Raw genomic sequence first — 22,276 nt, 5'->3', positions numbered from 1 at the left:
AGTCAGCTGTACAAAAAAAGGTGGCCCCTAAGGCAGGAGATATGGCAGGACAAACCCAGACAAGGTCAATTTCAGGAGGAGACCTGTCTAGGGTCGTAACACAGTCCAACTTTTCTCTGCATCATTTCTGTTTAGGTTTTTGTGTAATTGTGGTGACCTTGTCTTTTTTTTACATCAGCAGGTCAATCCAGGGTCCCTGTGGTCATCGTTGTCATCACCTTATTAATAGTTTGGGCTGGTTTTGCTGCATATTTCTCTCGCCACATTTAAAAAAAACGAAAAGTAAGAAAGAAACACACAACCATGTTGTTGCTTCTTGTGTCATCAGAATGACTTATCACTCAACTTCTTTCAACAGAAATATCCAGAGGATGAAGACACACAAAAACAATCACTACCAGTCTAGCTGCCTTGCTGAAAGGAATGGTAAATGGACTGGTTCTTGTATACTGCTACTCTGCTTGAGGAAACTACACACTTTAAACTTTCACCCCAGAAAAAGACTCAAGCCACATCCAAGTTATTTATTGAGCCCTTTCACATAAATAAAGTGTTATACAAGAAATGATCCTCCCTGATCACCCACTGGACCAGCTGTCTCTGCGTTCGTCATGCTCAGGGTTTATCTGATGAATAGACCAATGAATGTGCAGCAATAAACATTAGAAACTGATCTGACTGGAGTGTCTGGTTTGCAGTAACTTGTTAATCATTGTCTCAGTTTTTGTTTCCTGCTTGGCTCCAGCAACTCTTTTCACTTTGACAGTCACAGTTTGGATCACTGTGTCGGAGTCTGGGGTCTTTATCTGTGGTAAGTCTTCTTTTTATTTGTTTGCTTTTTCTGGGTTTTTTTTTGTTTGTTGTTGTTTTTTCAGTCAGGTGACAAACAAACAAGAACCTTATAACAAAACATTAAAATTTGTGATGAAAGACTGGGATTTTTTTTACATGTTACTGAATGCATTCTGAATAAAGTCAAACTGTGAGCACATACACATGTCAGCACATACTGACAGGTTCTTTATTGTTTTGTGATTTCTACTTCAATTATATATATTGATTGATTGATTGATTGATTGATGTCATCATTTTGGCCTAAAATATTTGTCAATTAAAAAAAGGAGTACAACTCCATGAGCAACAACCACCAATTACTAGGATCAGGAATAGGTTTCAAATATCAAGATGAATAAAAAATAAATCTACATTATTGAAGCAAGGATATTTAGTGGGCTTATATTTAAAAATCCAAAACACTTCCCTTTGGTTAAGTCTCCTTTCTCTGTCACTAGTATGGCTTTGTAATGTAGTTCATGTGGCTCGAATCCAGCGGTCCCCAAACAACTCACGGACCAGTACCGGTTCGTGAGTTGTTTGGTAGCGGGCCGTGAAAGTTGAGGCTGGATTTAAAGCAAACCAACCACTTCACTCAGCAGCAGAGCGACTCAAAAGAACACCACTTACGGTGCTACAGAGCAGTCAGCCCCGTATGTAACTCAGCGCCAAGTCGTGACCAACATCAAACGTCACATGGAGTTTCTCTGGACATAATCGAATGACAGGAGCCTGTTTTCCATAATCAGTCACTGTGGATGCAGCGGGGCTGCGAATCCCTGATCCACACGACTGTTTCTGTCAGAGAGGCACTGTGTGGATGACGGCCACTGACAGCATCGTTTAACAAATGGAAAAAACTGATAAAGAAGCATCACAGACCTTCAGTCAGCAACTCTGAGAATATCTCTGATTTCTATCTCTTCCAATCCAGTGGATGCAAATAAAAGGTCAAAAAATTACTACTTTCTTGTTATTAAGTGTTAAAACACTTAAACCCCCCGGAGAGTAGTCATTTGGCTTTTCTACCTTTAAAACCCGGAGAGTTGCCAAATGGCTTTTAGCTAAGCTTTAGCTTCAGCCAAGTGGAAGCTAAATTGGCTAGTCATTCATATGTAAATTAGGTTGTTACCTGGGAATTCTGGAGGGAGGGGAGTGGGGGTGTGTGATTGAGGGGGTGGGGGAGCTGCTAAAAGCTGTGAACTTCCTTTTGTGTTTCATCTTGATGCATTCTCAATCATCCAGGGAAATAAATCTCCAAAAGTCACCAACTTGGAGTGTTTCAGTATGCCATCTTAGGGAGAAATCAACACACATGGGTGTATGTCCTTTGTTGCTGAGATTTATTGATAAAAACAGTACAAAAAACCAACCATTTGTACACATATTTACAAATGGCCTGCTGAGTGGTGCATGGAGCATGTTCATTGGTTCATGGACCTCCCTGAACTAATGGCATTTATTGCAATTGTCATCTTGCGGGGGGTTAACAGGGTTCCATCTCTAAATGACTGCTGGTCAGCAAACCTGGGAAACCCACAGATAATTGGAACTATGGCACGAAACCGCTTCCAAGACATCATGCAACACCTACGCTTTGATGACAAGTCCACCCGCAGTGATCGAGCAAAGACTGATAAGTTCGCTGCAATTTCCAGTGTGTGGGGATCATTTGTCACCAACTGCATCACGTGCTACAACCCTGGTCTACATATCACCGTTGATGAACAGCTTTTCCCATCAAAGACTCGGTGCTGTTTCCTGCAGTATATTGCAAGTAAATCTGACAAGTTTGGGATCAAGTTTTGGGTGGCTTGCGACCTAAAATCCAAGTACATTTGCAATGTCTTCCCATATCTTGGCAAGGACCCCAATCGTCCCACTGGGGAGAGACTTTCTGAAAATGTAGTAATGAGGCTGATGGAACCATTCCTAGACAAGGGCAGAAATGTTACCACGGACAATTTTTTCACATCGCTTTCACTTGCGCAAAAACTTCTTAGACGGAAAACCACCATCCTCGGCACAGTCAACAAGATTCGCAGGAAAATTCCTCAATCCACTAGACAGACAGATCGCAATGAATTCACCACTCAGGTATGTTGCAGGTCTTTTGTGGTTCTATGTTTATGTGTTTCATTGTGTGTAAAAGGGCTATGGAAATAACAATTTATCTTATTTCTTAGGTGTTTTCAGGAACACGGCAACTGGTCAGCGCCGTGTTCCTCTGCGGACAGTGTACTCCCGAACCATCTGGTCCATCACATCTACGCCACACTTTGTTTTGTTGTAAAGGGTGACAGTGTTTGGCTTCCTTTTGATAGTGTTATCAGTCTGAACCACGCTGTGCATGCTGCTAAGAATATAGACTGTCTTCTTCCGTTTGGCAGCATACGCCGTCAGCGTGGCAGCAGAGGTTGAAAACACCTAAGAAAAAAGATAAATGGATAGTACTGGATGGTACTTTGATTTTAGGTCGCAAGCCACCCAAAACTTGATCCCAAACTTGTCAGGTTTACTTGCAATATACTGCAGGAAACAGCACTGTGTCTTTCATGGGAAAAGCTGTTCATCAACGGTGATATGTAGACCAGGGTTGTAGCACGTGATGCAGTTGGTGACAAATGATCCCCACACACTGGAAATTGCAGCGAACTTATCAGTCTTTGCTCGATTTGCTCCATTGTGGCATCAACCAGGCCACTGGTATAATGTTGAAATGTACTCACTCACTTTTTATTATTATTTGTAAATATGTGTACAAATGGTTGGTTTTTTGTACTGTTTTTATCAATAAATCTCAGCAACAAAGGACATACACCCATGTGTGTGGATTTCTCCCTAAGATGGCAAACTGAAACACTCCAAGTTGGTGACTTTTGGAGATTTATTTCCCTGGATGATTGAGAATTCATCAAGATGAAACACAAAAGGAAGTTCACAGCGTTTAGCAGCTCCCCCACCCCCTCAATCACACACCCCCACTCCCCTCCCTCCAGAATTCCCAGGTAACAACCTAATTTACATATGAACGACTAGCCAATTTAGCTTCCACTTCGCTGAAGCTAAAGCCTAGCTAAAAGCCATTTGGCTGCTCTCCGGGTTTTATAGGTAGAATGGTAGAAGCCTGGGAGTCCGAGTGTAGAAGTCATATATATATATATATATATATATATATATATATATATATATATATATATATATATATAAAAAAAACACCCAGCACGCCCCTGCGGGCGGTTTATCCTTCAAGCTCGGGTCCTCTACCAGAGGCCTGGGAGCTTGAGGGTCCTGCGCAGTATCTTAGCTGTTCCCAGGACTGCGCTCTTCTGTCCAGAAGATATATATATATATATATATATATATATATATATATATATATATATATATATATATATCCATAGGTCCATCATCCTATTCATGTAGCCCCTTTCGCCAGGGGCTACATGAATAGGAACCATGAAGAGGCCGCTAGAAAAGCTGCAACCACCAAGTACCTGCAGAGGGTCAGGCAAGTCCTGAGGAGTCAGCTGAATGGTAAGAACAAGATCCGGGCCATCAACACGTACGCCCTGCCCGTGATCAGGTACCCTGCTGGGGTAATAGGCTGGCCAAAGGAGGAGATAGAAGCCACTGACATCAAGACAAGAAAGCTCCTTACCATGCATGGAGGGTTTCACCCCAAGTCCAGCACCCTGAGGCTGTACGCTAAGCGGAAGGAAGGGGGCCGGGGACTGGTGAGTGTCAGCACCACAGTCCAGGATGAGACAAGGAACATCCAAGAATACATTGGGAAGATGGCCCCAACTGACCGAGTGCTCAGTGAATACCTCAGGCAGCAGAAACCCAAGAAAGAGGAGAGAGACGAGGAACCATCATGGAAGGACAGGCCCCTGCACGGTATGTACCACCGGCAGATAGAGGAGGTGGCTGATATCCAGAAATCCTACCAGTGGCTGGACAAAGCTGGACTGAAAGACAGCACAGAGGCACTAATCATGGCAGCACAAGAACAAGCTCTGAGCACAAGATCCATAGAGGCTGGGGTCTATCACACCAGGCAAGACCCCAGGTGCAGGCTGTGTAAAGATGCCCCAGAGACAATCCAGCACATAACAGCAGGGTGCAAGATGCTAGCAGGCAAGGCATACATGGAACGCCATAACCAAGTGGCCGGCATAGTGTACAGGAACATCTGTGCCGAGTACAACCTGGAAGTCCCGAGGTCAAAATGGGAGATGCCCCCAAGGGTGGTGGAGAATGACCGAGCTAAGATCCTGTGGGACTTCCAGATACAGACGGACAAAATGGTGGTGGCTAACCAACCGGACATAGTGGTGGTAGACAAACAGAAGAAGACGGCCGTAGTGATCGATGTAGCGGTTCCGAATGACAGCAATATCAGGAAGAAGGAACACGAGAAGCTGGAGAAATACCAAGGGCTCAGAGAAGAGCTCGAGAGGATGTGGAGGGTGAAGGTAACGGTGGTCCCCGTGGTAATCGGAGCACTAGGTGCGGTGACTCCCAAGCTAGGCGAGTGGCTCCAGCAGATCCCGGGAACAACATCGGAGATCTCTGTCCAGAAGAGCGCAGTCCTGGGAACAGCTAAGATACTGCGCAGGACCCTCAAGCTCCCAGGCCTCTGGTAGAGGACCCGAGCTTGAAGGATAAACCGCCCGCAGGGGCGTGCTGGGTGTTTTTTCTTTTTTTTATATATATGCATTTTGCATTCTTCACCAAATAACTTTTCATGTCCGTCTTTATATAGTCTTTAATAAAGACACAATTAAAATTATGACATTGTCAGGAACTTTTATTTAAAGAAAACAAAATAAAAATCTTTTTACAACATTATAAAATACTCTGACAAAAATAATGATCTTTGCTGTTACTATAAAAAAAACAAGGACTGCCTAAATTGAAATCATAAACACACTGCAAGCTCACTGACACACAGAGAGAAAAAAATTAGGCCCTTCTCTCTTTACCTGTTTATAGTCACTCATATTCTACTTCCAGATAGTAAATCTAGATCTCGGCTACAAGCCCGACATGAACCTGATGTATTAGCCAGAGGTCCCTTCACTACGGTTCAGAGGACCTGTTTTATATACGTGCTGAATAGTTTTCTATACGAGATGACTGCAAAAAGTGCAGCCTTACCTAATGTCCACCCTACTGTTACTCATTTTATATCAAGATTATATCAAAATCTAGTTGGTATTGCTAAGCCGAATAACCTTAAGTAAAAGTAATAAACCAGAGCACTAGTACATTCATGTAGTTCTAAAAGCCATGCTATTAAGTAATCCAACATACTGTATTCACATTACGTTACTCTGATTGAGTAACATAATGGAATACGATACAAAATACATTGTGTGGCTTGTATTCTGTAATCTGTAGTGGAATACATTTTAAAAGTAACCTTCCCAACACTGTTAATGGGTGCACGTCTCTCAGAACATCCTCAAAAGCAGATGCAACAGATGCTCCTGCCTTGGTTTTAAGACACCTGCATGCATACTTAGTAAATCCATCTGTACATGTCAGTAAGTTTCTCACATTATCATTATCTGCACAATATTCACCCATATCAGCCAAATCAGCCTGAAACTGTTTGTTGATTACACTAATCAAAACTCTGTTTCTGGGAAAATGTCTTCTTGCTGGTTATGAAGAGTGTAAGTATCTTCCCCCTTTAAACAATGTTTCACCTCCGGTTTGGCGGCGTTACACCTGCTGATTCCCCTGCAGCAATGTGAAGCTTATTCACACTGCCCAAACCCACCGAGTGAGCAGAGTCCTGATATCATTTATATCATGTGTTTTCCACGATCGCTATGAGACACAAATGGTCAGACTGTAAGTGTTAACACATCTTCGTATTTCATTCCCATCACACAAACACTAAGCAGTGCACGCCTGTTAAATTTGATGCTTTCCACACCAATGTGCAACACACTCGCTGTGATCTAGGGAATTGTGCATCACATCATCAGTTGTGTTACACTTTATTCTGCTTCAGCTGGAAGCTGATGAAGGCCATTCAGGGAATGTGTTGTTAACTCAAACTGGAAACGTAAGGCTGGAAACCGGTTTCAGAAATCCTCTGGATCGTACCATGTACCATGTGTTTTTACACTTCCCACAATGCTCACTCTTTTGCTGCTTGTCCAGCTGCTTCACCCTCAGCTCACTTCTCTCCTCCTCCAGCCCCAGCAGCTACTAAAATAGGGAAGGTATGCTTAGATGATGCTTGCTGGCTGTGACAACCAGCCTCCCTTGAACACACTGCTGCACCCCTCCCTGCAGCCGAGCCACAAACTACACTCCCCCAGAGACACCAGAGACAGAATTAACCAGCATTGATAAAAGAACAATTATCAAGGAAACACATTTCCTGGCTGTCTTTGCTTGTTATCAGCTCCCAACACACACTATTGATACATTTCCACACATGAGCGTTGTGGACACAGACCTCTCTACATTACCTGGGAACACTGGGTTGTGTTTAAGATCAAAACACAAACAAGGTTTATTTGACAGTTTCAACAATTTACTGGGCAAATTCACATCCAGGACAGAGAAATCCCTGCCTCTGTCACACAAAAAAAGGACAGTATATTTAATCATAACATTGAATCATAATACCAAAGAAATAAACTGTTGGTAGATCCACTTTTTACACTTGAATCCTCCATCAGTGAAAATCAAACTCAATTCCAATAAAACAAATTCAACATTCATATAAAACAATCCAACCCAGCAGAGATCAAACATCTGATCAAACACCAATGTTGGACACAGACTTTCTAATCTAACATCAAAGTTATTCTGAAGCTGTAAATCTAATTAAAAACTCCCCAAAACTACTATGAGAAAACCCTTAAAAGGTTCAGTGATAGAAGGAAAATCCTTTACATATAAAATCAACAGAGGTTCCTGATAAACAGATTAATAAATGAGGAATAGCTGAACAGTTTCTGTGACATGAGTGAAATTTCAGTGAGTATGAATCATCTCCAGGAGGTAAAAAGGGTTGGAGCTCAGCAGCAGTCAGAAGAGGAAGATGAGGTGATGAAGAAGACAGTGTTGACTTGTTAAGTCTAAATGAGGCAATTTCTTGCCCCAACACACCAACAGGTGAGACCAAAACTGAGTCAAACCAATGTCTGGTGTCAGTGTGTCTATGTTCTACATTTAATTTATACCCGACACCAACTTAACCTGTACACACATCTACATTTTCCACTCAACTATTTCTCAGTGTCCATAGTAAAGCAGTCCCCAGTGTGAGTGCTTCACCCTGCCCAGTGAGAGTGGCAGCAAAACAGTGCCTCCACAGATGGGAGAATAGTGAAAGTGGGGAAACACAACTTTAAAATTATATAAAAATACACTGCTCAGCAAAAAGTGGTTCCTCTAGTCTAAACTATGCAATTTCCAAATAAGGAGAATCTGGGAACAGTTTGCATATAAGACCGTGCCAAACCTCCTTGGACTGACATAAAACTAGATGACTCAACACTTCCCTTATAACAGAAATACCTCGTCAGTTGGACTTTTTCCATGACGTTTGTATTAAGAAATTAATATAAACATTGTCCATGTCACCTTTGATCCCCATGACCTTCTACCGCTCGTCCATTGAGAGCCTGCTAACCTACTGCATGACAGTATGGTACAGCAGCTGCACTAAGGCGGATAGAGTGAGGCTTCAGAGTGTGGTCAAGACAGCACAAAAGGTCATCGGCTGCCCTCTCCCCTCCCTGATGGAGAGTTATTCCTCCCGCTGCCTCAGCAGAGCAGCAGACATCATCAAGGACAGCTCCCACCCTGGTTTCAACATGTTCAACCTGCTACAGGTGCATCAGCACAAAAACCCAAAGACTCAAAAACACTTTCTTCCCTAAAGCTATAACCACCCTGAACTCACACATGCACCGATAACACAGCCCCCCCAATTTTTTTCTTCCCATTTCATCTATGAACCACCACTGTGCAATAACCCAACTGTATATACACAACACTATTTATTACATATTACTTTTTTAAAACCGGCTTATATATTTGTACATTTTATATATATATATATTTGTACATTTTATATATATATTTTTCCCTCTGTTAATACTGTCCATATGTATATAGTGCTGCAGAACTGTGCCCCCCCAGCATGTTTGCACTGAGTAGGAGATGCTCTGTATCTCATTATACAACCGCATAGTGACAATAAAGGCATTCTATTCTACTCACCCCAGCAGCAAACTACCCAACTTAGAAAAGCTAAGCAAAGCCACTTCACAGAGGGAGGAAATCGAGTTAAATGCGCATTTATTGGGGTGAATAAAGCAGAGCATCATCTACCTGGGTGAGGCATGGTGATGGTGTTGTTCGTGTTGGTGGAGCCCACATTAAAGATGACCACCGCAGAGGCGTTGTGGGCTGCAGCGTGACGGATCTTGTCCTTGTAGGTGCAGTTGCCCCGGGCTATGAGCGCCACCCAGGCCCCGGCGGGTGTTGGGGTCGCAGGCCTGGCGGTCGAGCGGTGCTGCGGGCAGGACCAACACCCCCTTGGCGTCCCGCTTCGGAGAGTGCTCGCCATATCGCCCGCACTCCGTCTTCTCGGTGCGCAGCTCCGAGGTGGCCGGGTCCACGTAGGTGATGTTGACGAAGGCGGTGTACCACTCCTCCCGCTCGGCCACGGTGAAGTCCAGGCACAGCAGGTGGACGAAGCAGAAGGAGAGCAGCCACGTAGAGAGGGCCAGGCTGCGGCAGGCCGCCACCAGCGAGCCCGGGGCCATGACGAGCCTCCCCGGGGTGAGAGCGAGCTGTGTGTCGGTAGGTCGGAGGAGCCCGGCAGCTTCAACGCTGGAGCCTCCTACTCCACCATGCTACAAGGCAAAACCACCAGGAGCGTGTTTAACTCGCTTATACTCCTTTTTTCACACGGAAGAAAAAAAAATCTGTTTTTAGCCGCTCCACTCCACTACTCTCAGGCTACCTAGCAGCAGACGCCTGTTAGCAGTCTCCATTTCCAGCCTCCACCGTTAACTCGATGAGAAACACCCACGAAAAAACTCCTAAATGCGCACAACTGAAAGGAGAAATCACCACAGGAGTGACGCGACGTGACCCCGCTGAGGTGAAGCACCAGGCGGCGGGCTGTTGTGCCAAAATTGAAAATTTTCTGTGTTACAAGTTAAGACCCAAGATTTGTCATTCCACCCAAATCCACATTCATCTGAGCTCCCTGCTCTCCTGATATTCTTGTATGCAACTGCGACATAAACTTCTCCCCCTCTCCACTCCACCTCCCAGTAACAACGTCCACTCAGACTCTCTCTACTCAGGACCTGATAACATCCAGTGAATCTGTCTGGATGATCAGAATAAGACTGTTGCTGATTCATAAATGTTACTTTTCTGTTCCCCTCAGATAATAACAGATGTGTGTTTGCTGTCTTTGGATCCAGTGTGATTTCACGTGAATATTTTAAGAATCCAGCTCTGGTCTTTGGCTCTGCTGGTGACAGTAAAACATCCTCTTCAGTGACTGTCAGTGAGATGTTTGTCCATTCCTCTCTCAGAATGTCCTGTAGTTTATCTCTGGTCTCTGACACAGCTGCTGTCACATCCTCAAAGTAGCTCAGAGGACGAATATTGATGCTGGATGAGTGTGTAGACTCACTGAGTGCTGACAGTGAGGGGTAGTTGTGTAGAAACTGGTTGTGATCCTCTGTGTGTGAGAGCTGCTCCAGCTCGCCGTCTTTCCTCTTCAGCTCAGCGATCTCCTGCTCCAGCTTCTCCTGAAGCTCTTTGACTCGACTCACTTCAGTTTCCTGCTGGGATCTGACCTGTTGCTTCACATCAGAGCTTCTTTTCTGGATGAGACGGATCAGCTCAGTGAACATCTTCTCACTGTCCTCCACTGCTTTATCAGCAGAGCCATTGATGGCCTCCACCTCCTGTCGAAGCAGCTTCACATCTTTCTCTCGCTCCTGGATTCTCTGCTGGATGTTTAGTCGTCTCACCTCGAGCTCCTTCTGCTTCTCAGTCCTTTCTGCTGCAGCTGGGACTGTTTCATGGCCTTTATGTTCATCCATTGAGCAGAGATAACAGATACTCTGCTGATCAGTACGACAGAAAATCTTCATCACCTCATCATGACGAGAGCAGATGTTCTCCTGGAGCTTCTTGGAGGGGGCCACCAGCTTGTGTTTCTCACAGTAGGAGATCAGACACACCAGACAGGACTTGATGGCTTTCAGCTTCCTCCCAGTGCAGACATCACAGGCCACATCTTCAGGTCCAGCATAGCAGTGATCAGCTGGAGCAGCTCCAGGACAGGCCTCGGTGTGAAAGTCTTCCTGCACTGAGGGCAGCTGTGGATTCCCTTCCTGTCCTCTTGATCCCAGAAACTTTTAATACAGTTCCTGCAGTAGCTGTGTCCACAGGCTGTAGTCACCGGATCCTTCAGTAGATCCAAACAGATGGAACAAGAGAAGGTTTCTCGGTCCAGCTGAACTCCTTTCTGCGCCATTTCTCCTCTCAGTGTCAGTGACTGTGTGAGTTTCTCTTCCTTATAACTGAAACTAGTCTGAGCTCTGATCTCAACAACCTGTTTTTCTGCAGTGAATGGAGCCTGTCAGCTCTTACACGTCACCACATGTTGGTTACACCCATCTTCAAACTGCAGATCTGAGGGGGAGGGAACGAGGAAACACATGGACAGAGAGGAGGTGCTGTGTTTAAGAGCAGGAAGAAGAGGGAGGGTTATCAGGCTGTGCTTCACTCCAGGAAGAGGAGCAGTTAGAGAGCGATACTGTTTGTTTAACCCTTTTATTTACTGCTCGCATCAACTTAAGCTTGTTAACGCTTTCTTCTATATAACTAAATCACACTTTGTGTGTTTTTCTTTCTGTGATTTGAGATCATCACATATTTATTTCATAATTTTTACATGTTATACGCACAAAAGAGCACTTTTTAAATGTTCAATGTTCAGCTGGAAATGAATGTGAAACTTTGGTGATGATCTCAAATCACAGAAAGACACAAAGTTCTGCTCTCTAGGTGAACCAATCCTTGTCCACCTTCCTCTTGGGCAAAAAAAAAGTACTGCCTGGAGTACCCAGTGTTGATTGTCCCAAAAGAAATAAACCAACAAAACTTGAAGGTCATGTATCACACCAGGAGGGGGTTCTATACAAGCTAATCGATGCCATAAAACAGAAGTGGCCAAGTTATTTATAATCAATACTCTCCCTCTATATGACATTTGGGGCAACAGCCACCTCCACTTTTCCAATTTTCCCCCAACTTCCTCCACCACCCCTTCCCAGTTCTTACATTCTGTAGCCTCATCTCCCACGTACACACCCAGATACTTCAACCCTCCCCTTTACCACTTCAGCTCACCTGGAAGTCGTGGGAGCCCAGTAAGCCAATCACCCACCGCCAGAGCCTCACTCTTAGCACTAGGTGTGAGTGTGAATAGTTTCCTGTCTCTGTGTGTTGGCCCTGTGACAGACTGGCGACCTGTCCAGGGTGTACCCCGCCTCTCACCCTATGACAGCTGGGATAGGCTCTAGTGCCCCCCGCGACCCTGAAAAGGATAAGCGGAAGCAAATGGATGGATATTGACATCAGATAAAACCAACCCAGTAATGTATGACCTCACATTGTGCAACACTGGTTTGATAGACAGAGCATATAACATACCTGACAGTGGACAGCCCAGCCTAATGCCTCTAGTTACTTTAAAAGGTTTCCACAAATGACCATTTATTGTTAGTACACTTTCAATTTCCTCGTACAAAACCATAATCTTAGCGATTAAACCAGAGCCGAGACCAAACCTTTCTAGCACACTCCAGAGGTAACGATGCTCAACTCAGCCAAAAGCTTTTTCTTGGTCCAGAGAAATCAGACCAGTATCATAACCCAGTGAACTGGAGACTTCCAAAACACCTCTAACTAATGACACATTGTCGACCCGGCACACAGTAAGTTTGCCCTGGATGTAAAATTTGATCCATCACCATCTTCAGCCTGTTTGCCAGCACCTTTGATAGCAACTTACAAATATTAACATTATTAATCCCCTCTACGAAGCGAGAAAAACGTGCAGTGTGTTAAGCTTGAAACTTTAGTTTTCTGTTTGGTGACAGTGGCTCTTTTGACCCGTTTATTAAACACATGCAGGTGAACACATGACCTGCCAGGACCAGGTTATGTTCGATTTAAAATCGAGTGAATAAATCCACATTTTCACTGATTCTTTCGCATGCAAGTGTTTTGGTACGATCGATCTTATAATGTGACTAAAGCTGCTTCCACGGGCTGTGTGACGTTTAACATGTAAACGTATCCAGTTTAAAGTGTCAGAACTCCTGACTGCTGTGAGAGCGGTGCTTCTTCCGGGTTGTAGTTACTGTGTTGCTTCAGCCACTCGCAACATTGCGATCATAAAGCTAGTAAAGTAGTTCTAATAACAGCACGAAATTTAACTCTACTCAATATAATGTTAATTTCAAAAAGGATAGTTGGATGACTTGTTGTAGAGTCTGACAATGATTCAGAATGAATGATCCCAGCTTTAATTATAATGCACATATTTTAAGATGAACCCTTTAGTTATCAAACCTGAGGCAAAGGTACTTTCCAGAGTTAAAGACGTATGTAATGTAACACGTGGAGCATTGTTTCAGTTTCTTAATATCCACATAGAGGCAATATGTTTCACGTTAAGCAATTAGAGTAGCATTATTCAGTACAGACATTAAAAAAATAAAATCATCACATTGCTGACTGGAAAGTCCTTCAGGGACCAAGGCGTTCCCAGGCCAGCCGAGAGATATAATCTCTACAGAGTGTCCTGGGTCTGCCCCGGGGCCTCCTCCCGGTGGGACATGCCCGGAATACCTCACCCAGGAGGCGCCCAGGGGGCATACTTGTCAGATGCCCGAACCACCTCAGATGCCCGAACTGTCAATCTCCGGCTCCCTTCTCCCATCACTCGCGAACAAGACCCCGAGATACTTGAACTCCTCCACTTGGGGCAGGAACTCATCCCCGACCCGGAGTGGGCACTCCACCCTTTTCCGGCTGAGAACTATGGCCTCAGATTTGGAGGTGCTGATCCTCATTCCCGCTGCTTCACACTCGGCTGCGAACCGTTCCAGTGCGAGCTGGAGGCCCTCACCCGATGAAGCCAACAGAACCACATCATCCGCAAAAATCAGAGATGAGATTCTGAGGCCACCAAAGCGAAAGCTCTCCGCCACTTGGCTGCGCCTAGAAAGCCTGTCCATAAAAATTATGAACAGAACCGGAGACAAAGGGCAGCCCTGGCGGAGCCCATCACCCACCGGGAACGAGTCCGACTTATTGCCGGCAATGCGAACCAAGCTCTTGCAACGGTTGTATAGGGATCGAATGGCCCGTAGCAATGGGCCAGACACCCACAGGACACCCCGAGGGACACGGTCGAATGCCTTCTCCAAGTCCACAAAACACATGTAGACTGGTTGGGCAAACTCCCATGCACCCTCAAGTATCCTGGAGAGGATAAAGAGCTGGTCCAGTGTTCCGCGACCAGGACGAAAACCGCATTGTTCCTCCTGTATCCGAGGTTCGACTAGCGGACGAACTCTCCTCTCCAGCACCCTGGCATAGACTTTCCCAGGGAGGCTGAGGAGTGTGATCCCCCTGTAGTTGGAACACACCCTCCGGTCCCCCTTCTTAAAGATGGGGACCACCACCCCGGTCTGCCAGTCCACAGGTACTGCCCCTGATCTCCACGCAACATTGCAGAGGCGTGTCAACCAGGACAGCCCTACAACGTCCAGAGCCTTCAGGAACTCGGGGCGGACCTCATCAACACCAGGGGCTCTGCCACCAAGGAGTTGTTTAACTGCCTCAGTGACCTCACCCCCGGAAATTGGCGGGTCATTCCCCTCATCCCCAGACTCTGCTTCCTCCTCGGAAGACGTGTCAGTGGGATTAAGGAGGTCCTCGAAGTATTCCTTCCACCGCCTGACAATTTTCTCAGTCGACGTCAGCAGCGCTCCGCCAGCACTATACACAGTGCAGGTAGAGCACCGCTTTCCACTCCTGAGACGCCTGACGGTTTGCCAGAATCTCTTCGAGGCAGTCCGACAGTCTTTTTCCATGGCCTCTCCGAACTCCTCCTACACCCGAGTTTTTGCTTCAGCCACTGCCCGAGCCGCATTCCGCTTGGCCTGTCGATACCTGTCGGCTGCCTCCGGAGTCCCACAGGCTAACCAAGCCCGATAGGATTCCTTCTTCAGCCTGGTGGCTCCCTTCACCTCTGGTGTCCACCATTTGGTTCGGGGATTACCACCACGGCAGGCACCAACCACCCTGTGGCTGCAGCTCAATGCAGCAGCTTCGGCAATGGAGATGCTGAACATGGTCCATTCGGACTCAATGTCCTCAGTCTCCCTCGGAATGCTGTTGAAGCTCTGCCGGAGGTGTGCGTTGAAGATCTCGCGGACTGGGGCCTCTGCTAGACATTCCCAGCACACCCTCACTACGAGTTTAGGTGCACCAGGTCTGTCCAGCGTCCTCCCCCGCCACCTGATCCAACTCACCACCAGGTGGTGATCAGTTGACAGCTCAGCCCCTCTCTTTACCCGAGTGTCCAGAACATATGGTCGCAGGTCTGGTGATACGATTACAAAATCGATCATCGACCTACGGCCTAGAGCGTCCTGGTGCCACGTGCACTTATGGACACTCTTATGTTCGAACAGGGTGTTCGTTATGGCCAAACTGTGATTATTACATTACAGATTGTTTTATGGTGTACTATTGTGTATCAACACAAAAGCAAACAAAAAAAAAAACAGTTGATTGAATAATATGTTATAAAAATGATTATGATTTAGCTGAAGTTCAAATTGTCATGATTTTTATGTTTGTTTTCATTTGTCTAATAACAGCATGGCCCTGTTTCTTTGCATTTCTATTTTTAAGTTTTAGTTTGACTAATAGTGACACTAAGTTCAGTTCTTGGTTTCACTTTTGGTTCTGTTTCAGTCCTTCACTCAAAAAAGAAACAAAAAAAAGAAAAAACACAACAAAACCAAATAAAGAAATAAACCTAAAATTGTGACTTTAACTAAATATATATATATAAATGTAAAATGAAATGTGCTTGACTGATATAAATTAAGTTTATTCCAAGCACGTTATAATTAATGATAATTTAATTGAATAATAAATTGATTGATTTTATGCATTTCTTCTTCGTGACTTCAGAGCTGAGTGTGGATTTATATTGTGAGAAACATGTAGAAGTCTGAACAGAGAAACTTAAAGGCTCATAATATTCAAATGTCTACAAACTCAGTTTGAAGACATTTAATCTCATTCCTGCTTCTGTCTGTGAAATATCATGAAGATACTTTACAACACATTTTTATTCTTGTTGCTGTAACGTTTTCTTTCTTTTTTTTAACTGTAAGTTGGAGGAGGAGTGATCGCTGGTGTGGTGTTCATCTTGTTCATCCTGGTTGGAGTAGGTGGATGTTTGTTTATGAAGAAGCACAAAGAACGAGTTAGTTTATCAGAGACAGAAAGCTTATTTTCTTCATTAAGTTTTATAACTGCTGCAAATATAAAACTTTCAGAGCACTTTTAACATATTTTTTTCAGCCACAGTTTTGTAGTTTGTTAAACTTGTAATTTTCAGAATAACTTAGTGAATCTTTAAATTGTCTTTCTGTGTTTAAACAGAGTGACTCCTCCTCACACACAGAAGTGTTGCGGGTTTGATGAAGAAGGTCTAAATGTGAATGAAACCAGCACAGAGTCAGGAGCAGAGAGGTCCTTGAAGCTGCAGATCAGACTGTAAAGATTAATTGTTGAGGAGGAAGAAGCAAATGTGAAGTTTTCAGTGTGACAGCATGTTGTCAGTCAGAGCTGCTCACAGTATAAATGTGGGAGTAGAAGGAAGGACGAGAGCAGCCTGATGTGAACAGACGGAGCTCTGATGTTTGTCACAAACTGTGCAGCCGACCTGGAGCTACAGGCTGGTTTACCTGAAACCTTCAGACTGAACACACAGAGCTCCAGCTGTGAGCTGCTCATCAAACTCAACACAGGTTGCTAACTACTGAATGATAGGCTCTGATCCAGGGTCAGAGCATGAACATTGCACATGGGCACACAGTCAATAACAATACACTCGAGTTTCAATTAGTGTTTTGAAAAATGATGTTTTATTGGTGAATGTATTTGTTTTGTACTACAATGTTTAAATATATACTATATTCTAAACTATGTTTTTATGAAGTAATCCAATTTATAGATCCTGTGTCAGGAAGACTTTACATCATGTGATCAAGAACAAATGAAATGTTTCTCTGAGTCTGAAGGAGACCAATGTTGATACCACTGATGGATGAAACACTTCCTGTGGGTGGTGCAGCAGAAACTGACAGCACATAAAAAAGGTCTCATCAAACAGCATTACTGCAGATCAGCCAGTAGATGGCAGCGATCTCCTAAACCAAGATCTGCTTCACACATCAGCACTTTGATTATTTATATTTTTTGCTGTAGATTGTTTTATGGTAACCGTGTGTTCATAATATACTGAAGAGATGTTCATGATGTCTGTATCATTTCAGAATTATGATTTTATTTTTCACCTGTTTAAAAACAGCTGCTGATTATGTTCAGCTGTTCTGTCACATCTGTCTGCTGAATGAACTTCAGCTGCTGATGTTGATGAGGACCGACTCACCAACGGATAACTTAATTCTGAGAGATGATGTTTGCCTTTCAGCTGAATCAGACGGCTGACTAATTCATAAACAGATGTTTCTGTTTCTGTAAATAAATTGTTGTTTTCTGAGTTTGAGCCTCTTCCCGTCTCTCGTTGCTCTTCAGGTTGAGCCTGACTGTGACAGTATGTCAGTACATCCATCATGTTGGACAACATGTGTATCATAATCAGTGATTGTCTTTTCTTCTATCATTATTCTGTAATGAATGTATAGCGACATGAGACTTATCATCACTTTGACTTACAGGTTGAACTATTGACCTTAGGGCAAAGTCAGAGGTCTAATGTGACATGATATTTTAAATCTTGTTACCGTACTTTCTAAATGTTGACCTTACACAGCACACTTGTAGGAATCCTCATTTTTAAGTTTTAATGTTTTTCTGTTGAAACCATTTTGAGCTCCTCTTTGGTTTACACATGATCTGTCCTGACCTGATGCAATAAGGTGAAGCTGTCCCTGTGTTTGTAGTGCTCAGTGTTTACTGATAAACCAATAAATGTGCAGCAATGACCATTAGAAACTCATCAGACCAGAATTTCTCTTTTGCAGTGACACATTAATCCTTGTCTCAGTCTTACCTGCTCAGCTCCAGCGTCTAACTTCACTTTGACAGTGACAGTTTGGATCACTGTGTCAGTCTGGGATCTTCATCTGTGGTGAGTCTTCTTTTATTTGTTTGTATTTTTGTTTTTGTGTCAGAGAACCCAACAGACACGAACCTTCTAACAAAGCACTAAAAAATGTGGTGAAACAAATGTCTCTGTTAGTCGTCACAAAGTTCCCAGAAAGCACCAAATTTAGAAGCAAAGCGTGAGAAAAGCTGCATCTATTTTTGTAAGGAACTGTTTTTGGAGCAAGACTTGACTTGAAACTCTGAACTTTCAGTATTAAGTTAACTTCAAAATGAAAGATCATAACTTAATCTTACTGACCAATCAAATCTTAGTTAAAGATGATCATTTAATTTACTGAACATTGTATTTTCTGATTCTTTAGGGAAAAAAAGGTATAAACTACTTTTGGAGGTGTTTGGTTGATTTTAAGCTTCAGAGTCATCGGGTTTGTTCTGCACTCTGTCAATCAGAGCCAGAGAGCTAGCTTTTTCTAGTCAAAGGAAAATCTTGTAGCTGCTGAAGGGCAGAGGGCGCTAGACTCGTGGTTCACTCTGACCTTCATGTGTAGAGTTACAGTGTTATAACACTTATTGTTCATTTGTAATATGATTTGTGTGGTACTGAGTGTGACTAACAATGTCCACCATGACTGAGACTGCTGTGCCAGTTGATGAGCTCTGGTCAGAAGTATTGAGTCACTGAGAGTCAAGTAGTGTTGCATAATGAACATGTGCTACTGAGTATGTGTCTGTGAGCTAAAAGCAATGATAGTAATGTCACCTATGCAAACATCAGTGCATTCTTGTTGCAGTGGTGTGATGTTTAAGATGACTTTGTGTTGGTGCAAGTGTCGTTTGTCTGGCTTCAGTCACAAAAAACAGATAAGCGCACTAAAGGGTTTGCCACTTTGCAGAAAAGCAGGACTCAATTGCAGGACTTCTTCAGCAGAGACAGTGAATTATTTACTGTGAAAATGGTGCAAAAACAACCGTTCCAAAAATTTGACATTCACAGCAGTGTAATCCCAGCTCTCAGTGCGATGCTCCACGTACAAAAACACTCCATCCACAGCTCCTCCAATTTACAACGAGTCTCTGAGCTTTCTCCATCTCCACTCCATAGGAGAACACAGGTAAGTAATTCTCACATAACAAGACTGTCTGTTTGTTATACAACAACCCAGCGCTGACTACAACTTAGATACTCTCCTGAATATTGGCTCTTAACCAGATCATCAAAGGCAGGAACGTGCAGCCCAGAAACTGAAGCTCAAAGTCCTCAAAGACGAGAACACCGGAATGTGCACACACACACACACACACACACACACACACACACACACACACACACACACACACACACACACACACACACACACACACACACAGAAAGACACACAGATAGTGAAGGGAGAGAGGGACAGCTTGAGGAGGACAGAAAGACAGAAATGGCAAGTCAGAGCTGGAGAATGACAAAAATACAATATATAAAATACTGCAAAATCATGATGCATTAAAGTGGTGTTTGTGTGGTTGAGAAGGTAAAGACACATTAATGTGTTTGCTGTGATGCAATCAAGGTCAGCCGTTCCTGCATCCCTCATGCTCAGTGTTTACCTGATAAATAGATCATGGAATGTTAGAAACCTGCAGTGACTCGTTAATCCTTGTTTCAGTTTACCTGCTCAGCTCCAGTGACACATTTCACTTTGATAACAAAAGTTTGGATCACTGTGTCGGAATATGGGCTCTTTATCTGTGGTAAGACCTCTTTTTATTTATTTGGGGGGGGGGGGGGGGGGGTCATTTAATTCTCCCACAAAGCTCCAAATGTAGCAGCAAAGTGTGAGAAAAATCTATATTTATGTTTATAAAGAACTGTTCTTGGAATCATGCAGAGACATGCAGGACTTTGTCTCATTGAGGTGACTTAAAAGAAACTCTGAGCTTTCAGTTTCAGTTATGTGCTTAAGTCACACTGACATGGAGGATTGTAATTTCAAAATAAAAGATCATAACATCACTCTAACCCTGCTGACTAATCTCACGATCATCATTCAAACAACTGAACATCGTATCTGATGCTTCTTTAGAAAAAGAAGTGCAACCTAATTATTTTGGATGCTGGTGTTTAGTGGTGTATGAGCTGATTGATGTTCCTGGTAAGTGTTTCATTATTCACCATCAAACACAGATAAAACACAGCTGACCGCAGCAGCAAGGGTTTTTTTTTCCAGATTTTCTTCCTGTCACGATGGCTACATTAAAAAAGACTCATTGACACAAACTCAGGAGCCCAGCTGTCTGAAACGACAGAAGATGAAGCAGGTTTACTGAATTTATGAAACATAATTCTAAGATTAACTGAGTATGGACCTGTCTGTGCTGAATTGTGACAATCATCAGTTACACAATTTTATTTTAGGTTTTTTAGTTAAGACGATTATGGTTACATTCATCAACAAGTCATCAGGTTTGTTCTGCACAGGGTCTAGAAGGGTGGCATCTCTTGCCACCCCTAGTACCACCTTTTTGCATATGACAGTGTAGTTTATTAATATAAGAATAGCATTAGCTTAAAGCGCATTACCACGTTGAGCTTAGCTACAGTTAACACTGAATATAAATTCTAAAATTGAATATATTGCACAGTGCAGCGCTTCTTAAACTTTTCACGTTTAAGTTTTGGGAGTGACGGCAGCAAGACAGAGCGAACGAACAAGAGAGACATTTATCGTGGAGTGTATACTTTGTGTGTGGTGTTGTCTTGTGTAGTTAGTGGGTAGTGTATTCGTTGTACTGTTTTGTGTGTCAGTGGGGGTACTAATGAATGTCACAAAGGCAGACTACAATGTAAACACTTTATCCAGGTGGGAAACAGGCGCAGTGAAACACCTTCTGTCAGGCCTGCAGGTTTATCCCTGATGGCTTTATGCTTTTCTTGCCCATCTTCCACTGGTTTCAATTTTGCACCCATCCCCCAACCCAAGAATCACCACAACATAACCCAACAAACCTACACCTTAGTGCACAGATTCGGTTTGTATACTTTTTTTTCTGGGATTTTGCACAACCCAGGAAAAAAATAATGAATACATAATGGTAAATGGCCTGCATTTGTAAAGCACTTTTCTAGTCCCTAAGGACCCCAAAGCGCTTCACACTACATTCAGTCATTCACCCATTCACACACACATTCACGATGGCAAGCTACATTGTAGCCACAGCTGCCCTGGGGCGCACTGACAGAGGCGAGGCTGCCGGACACTGGCACCACCAGGCCCTCTGACCACCACCAGTAGGCAACATGGGGTTAGTATCTTGCCCAAGGATATTTGGCATGCAGCCAGGATGCAGCCTGGGATTGAACCACTGACCTTCTGATTAGTGGCTGACCTGCTCTGCCACCTGAGCCACAGCCACCCCCTAATGGGCTTGGACTGACAATATTATGAATGAAATGTGCTTTATTTGGAAGCAGCCTGCCCCTCCCCTTTCGACAGGTTGTGTGTGAGACTTCAGCACAGCAGCAGCAGCAGCAGGTTCACTGATGGGTTATAGTGAGGATGGCGTCACTTCTCATTGAAAGCAGAGGCAGTTTTTAATTAGATATTAATAATTAGATATATTATTTATTTATTTATTTAGACTAATAATGGTGACCTGCTTGGACCAAAGCCTCCAGGCTGATTTTTTTTGTCCCAGTCCAAGCCCGACCTGAATATATCTAAAATCATTACTCTGTTATTTAATAAGTAACGATCTAAAGTTTCATAGTAACTATTTTTAAAAAATGCATAATTGCTCAACACTGAAACAGCTTCTTGAATGTGACTTCACTGGCACTGAACCTGTTTTCCTGTTATTGTTACAGAGTGGAGGAACTCATTGATCAACAGTACAGGATCTGCAGTCTGGAGATGTTGTTCAGAGTAGACAAATGAAGAAACGTGCCACAGAGAAGCTCTGAACTTGAAATCCCCGACGATATTTTCTCTTTTGT

At 43.7% G+C, this 22,276-nt stretch overlaps 1 protein-coding gene, 1 long non-coding RNA gene and 1 pseudogene across 2 annotated transcripts; 1 reads left to right on the top strand and 2 right to left on the bottom strand.

The window, feature by feature from the left end:
* The first annotated feature begins 228 nt into the window (after positions 1-228).
* Positions 229-22,245, top strand: LOC146713652 (uncharacterized). Its single transcript, XR_014918253.1, has 3 exons — positions 229-282; positions 359-811; positions 22,148-22,245. It is a non-coding gene; the product is annotated as an uncharacterized LOC146713652 (long non-coding RNA).
* LOC146713654 (RING finger protein 150-like) lies at positions 5,652-9,931 on the bottom strand. Its single transcript, XM_085449516.1, is given in 2 exon segments — positions 5,652-9,350; positions 9,352-9,931. Coding segments are annotated over 2 exon segments (444 nt in total). The 5' UTR covers positions 9,642-9,931; the 3' UTR covers positions 5,652-9,196.
* Positions 9,934-11,380, bottom strand: LOC146713653 (tripartite motif-containing protein 16-like; annotated as a pseudogene).
* Positions 22,246-22,276: the final 31 nt, after the last annotated feature.

This window comes from Copadichromis virginalis, linkage group LG3 (assembly GCF_057382275.1).
Source record: "Copadichromis virginalis isolate Kocher_CV1m ecotype Utaka linkage group LG3, C_Virginalis_male_GT1.1, whole genome shotgun sequence".
NCBI classification, from domain to species: domain Eukaryota; kingdom Metazoa; phylum Chordata; class Actinopteri; order Cichliformes; family Cichlidae; genus Copadichromis; species Copadichromis virginalis.
The sequence above is the reverse complement of the archived record's forward strand: the minus strand, read 5'-3'. Positions and strand labels throughout refer to the sequence as shown.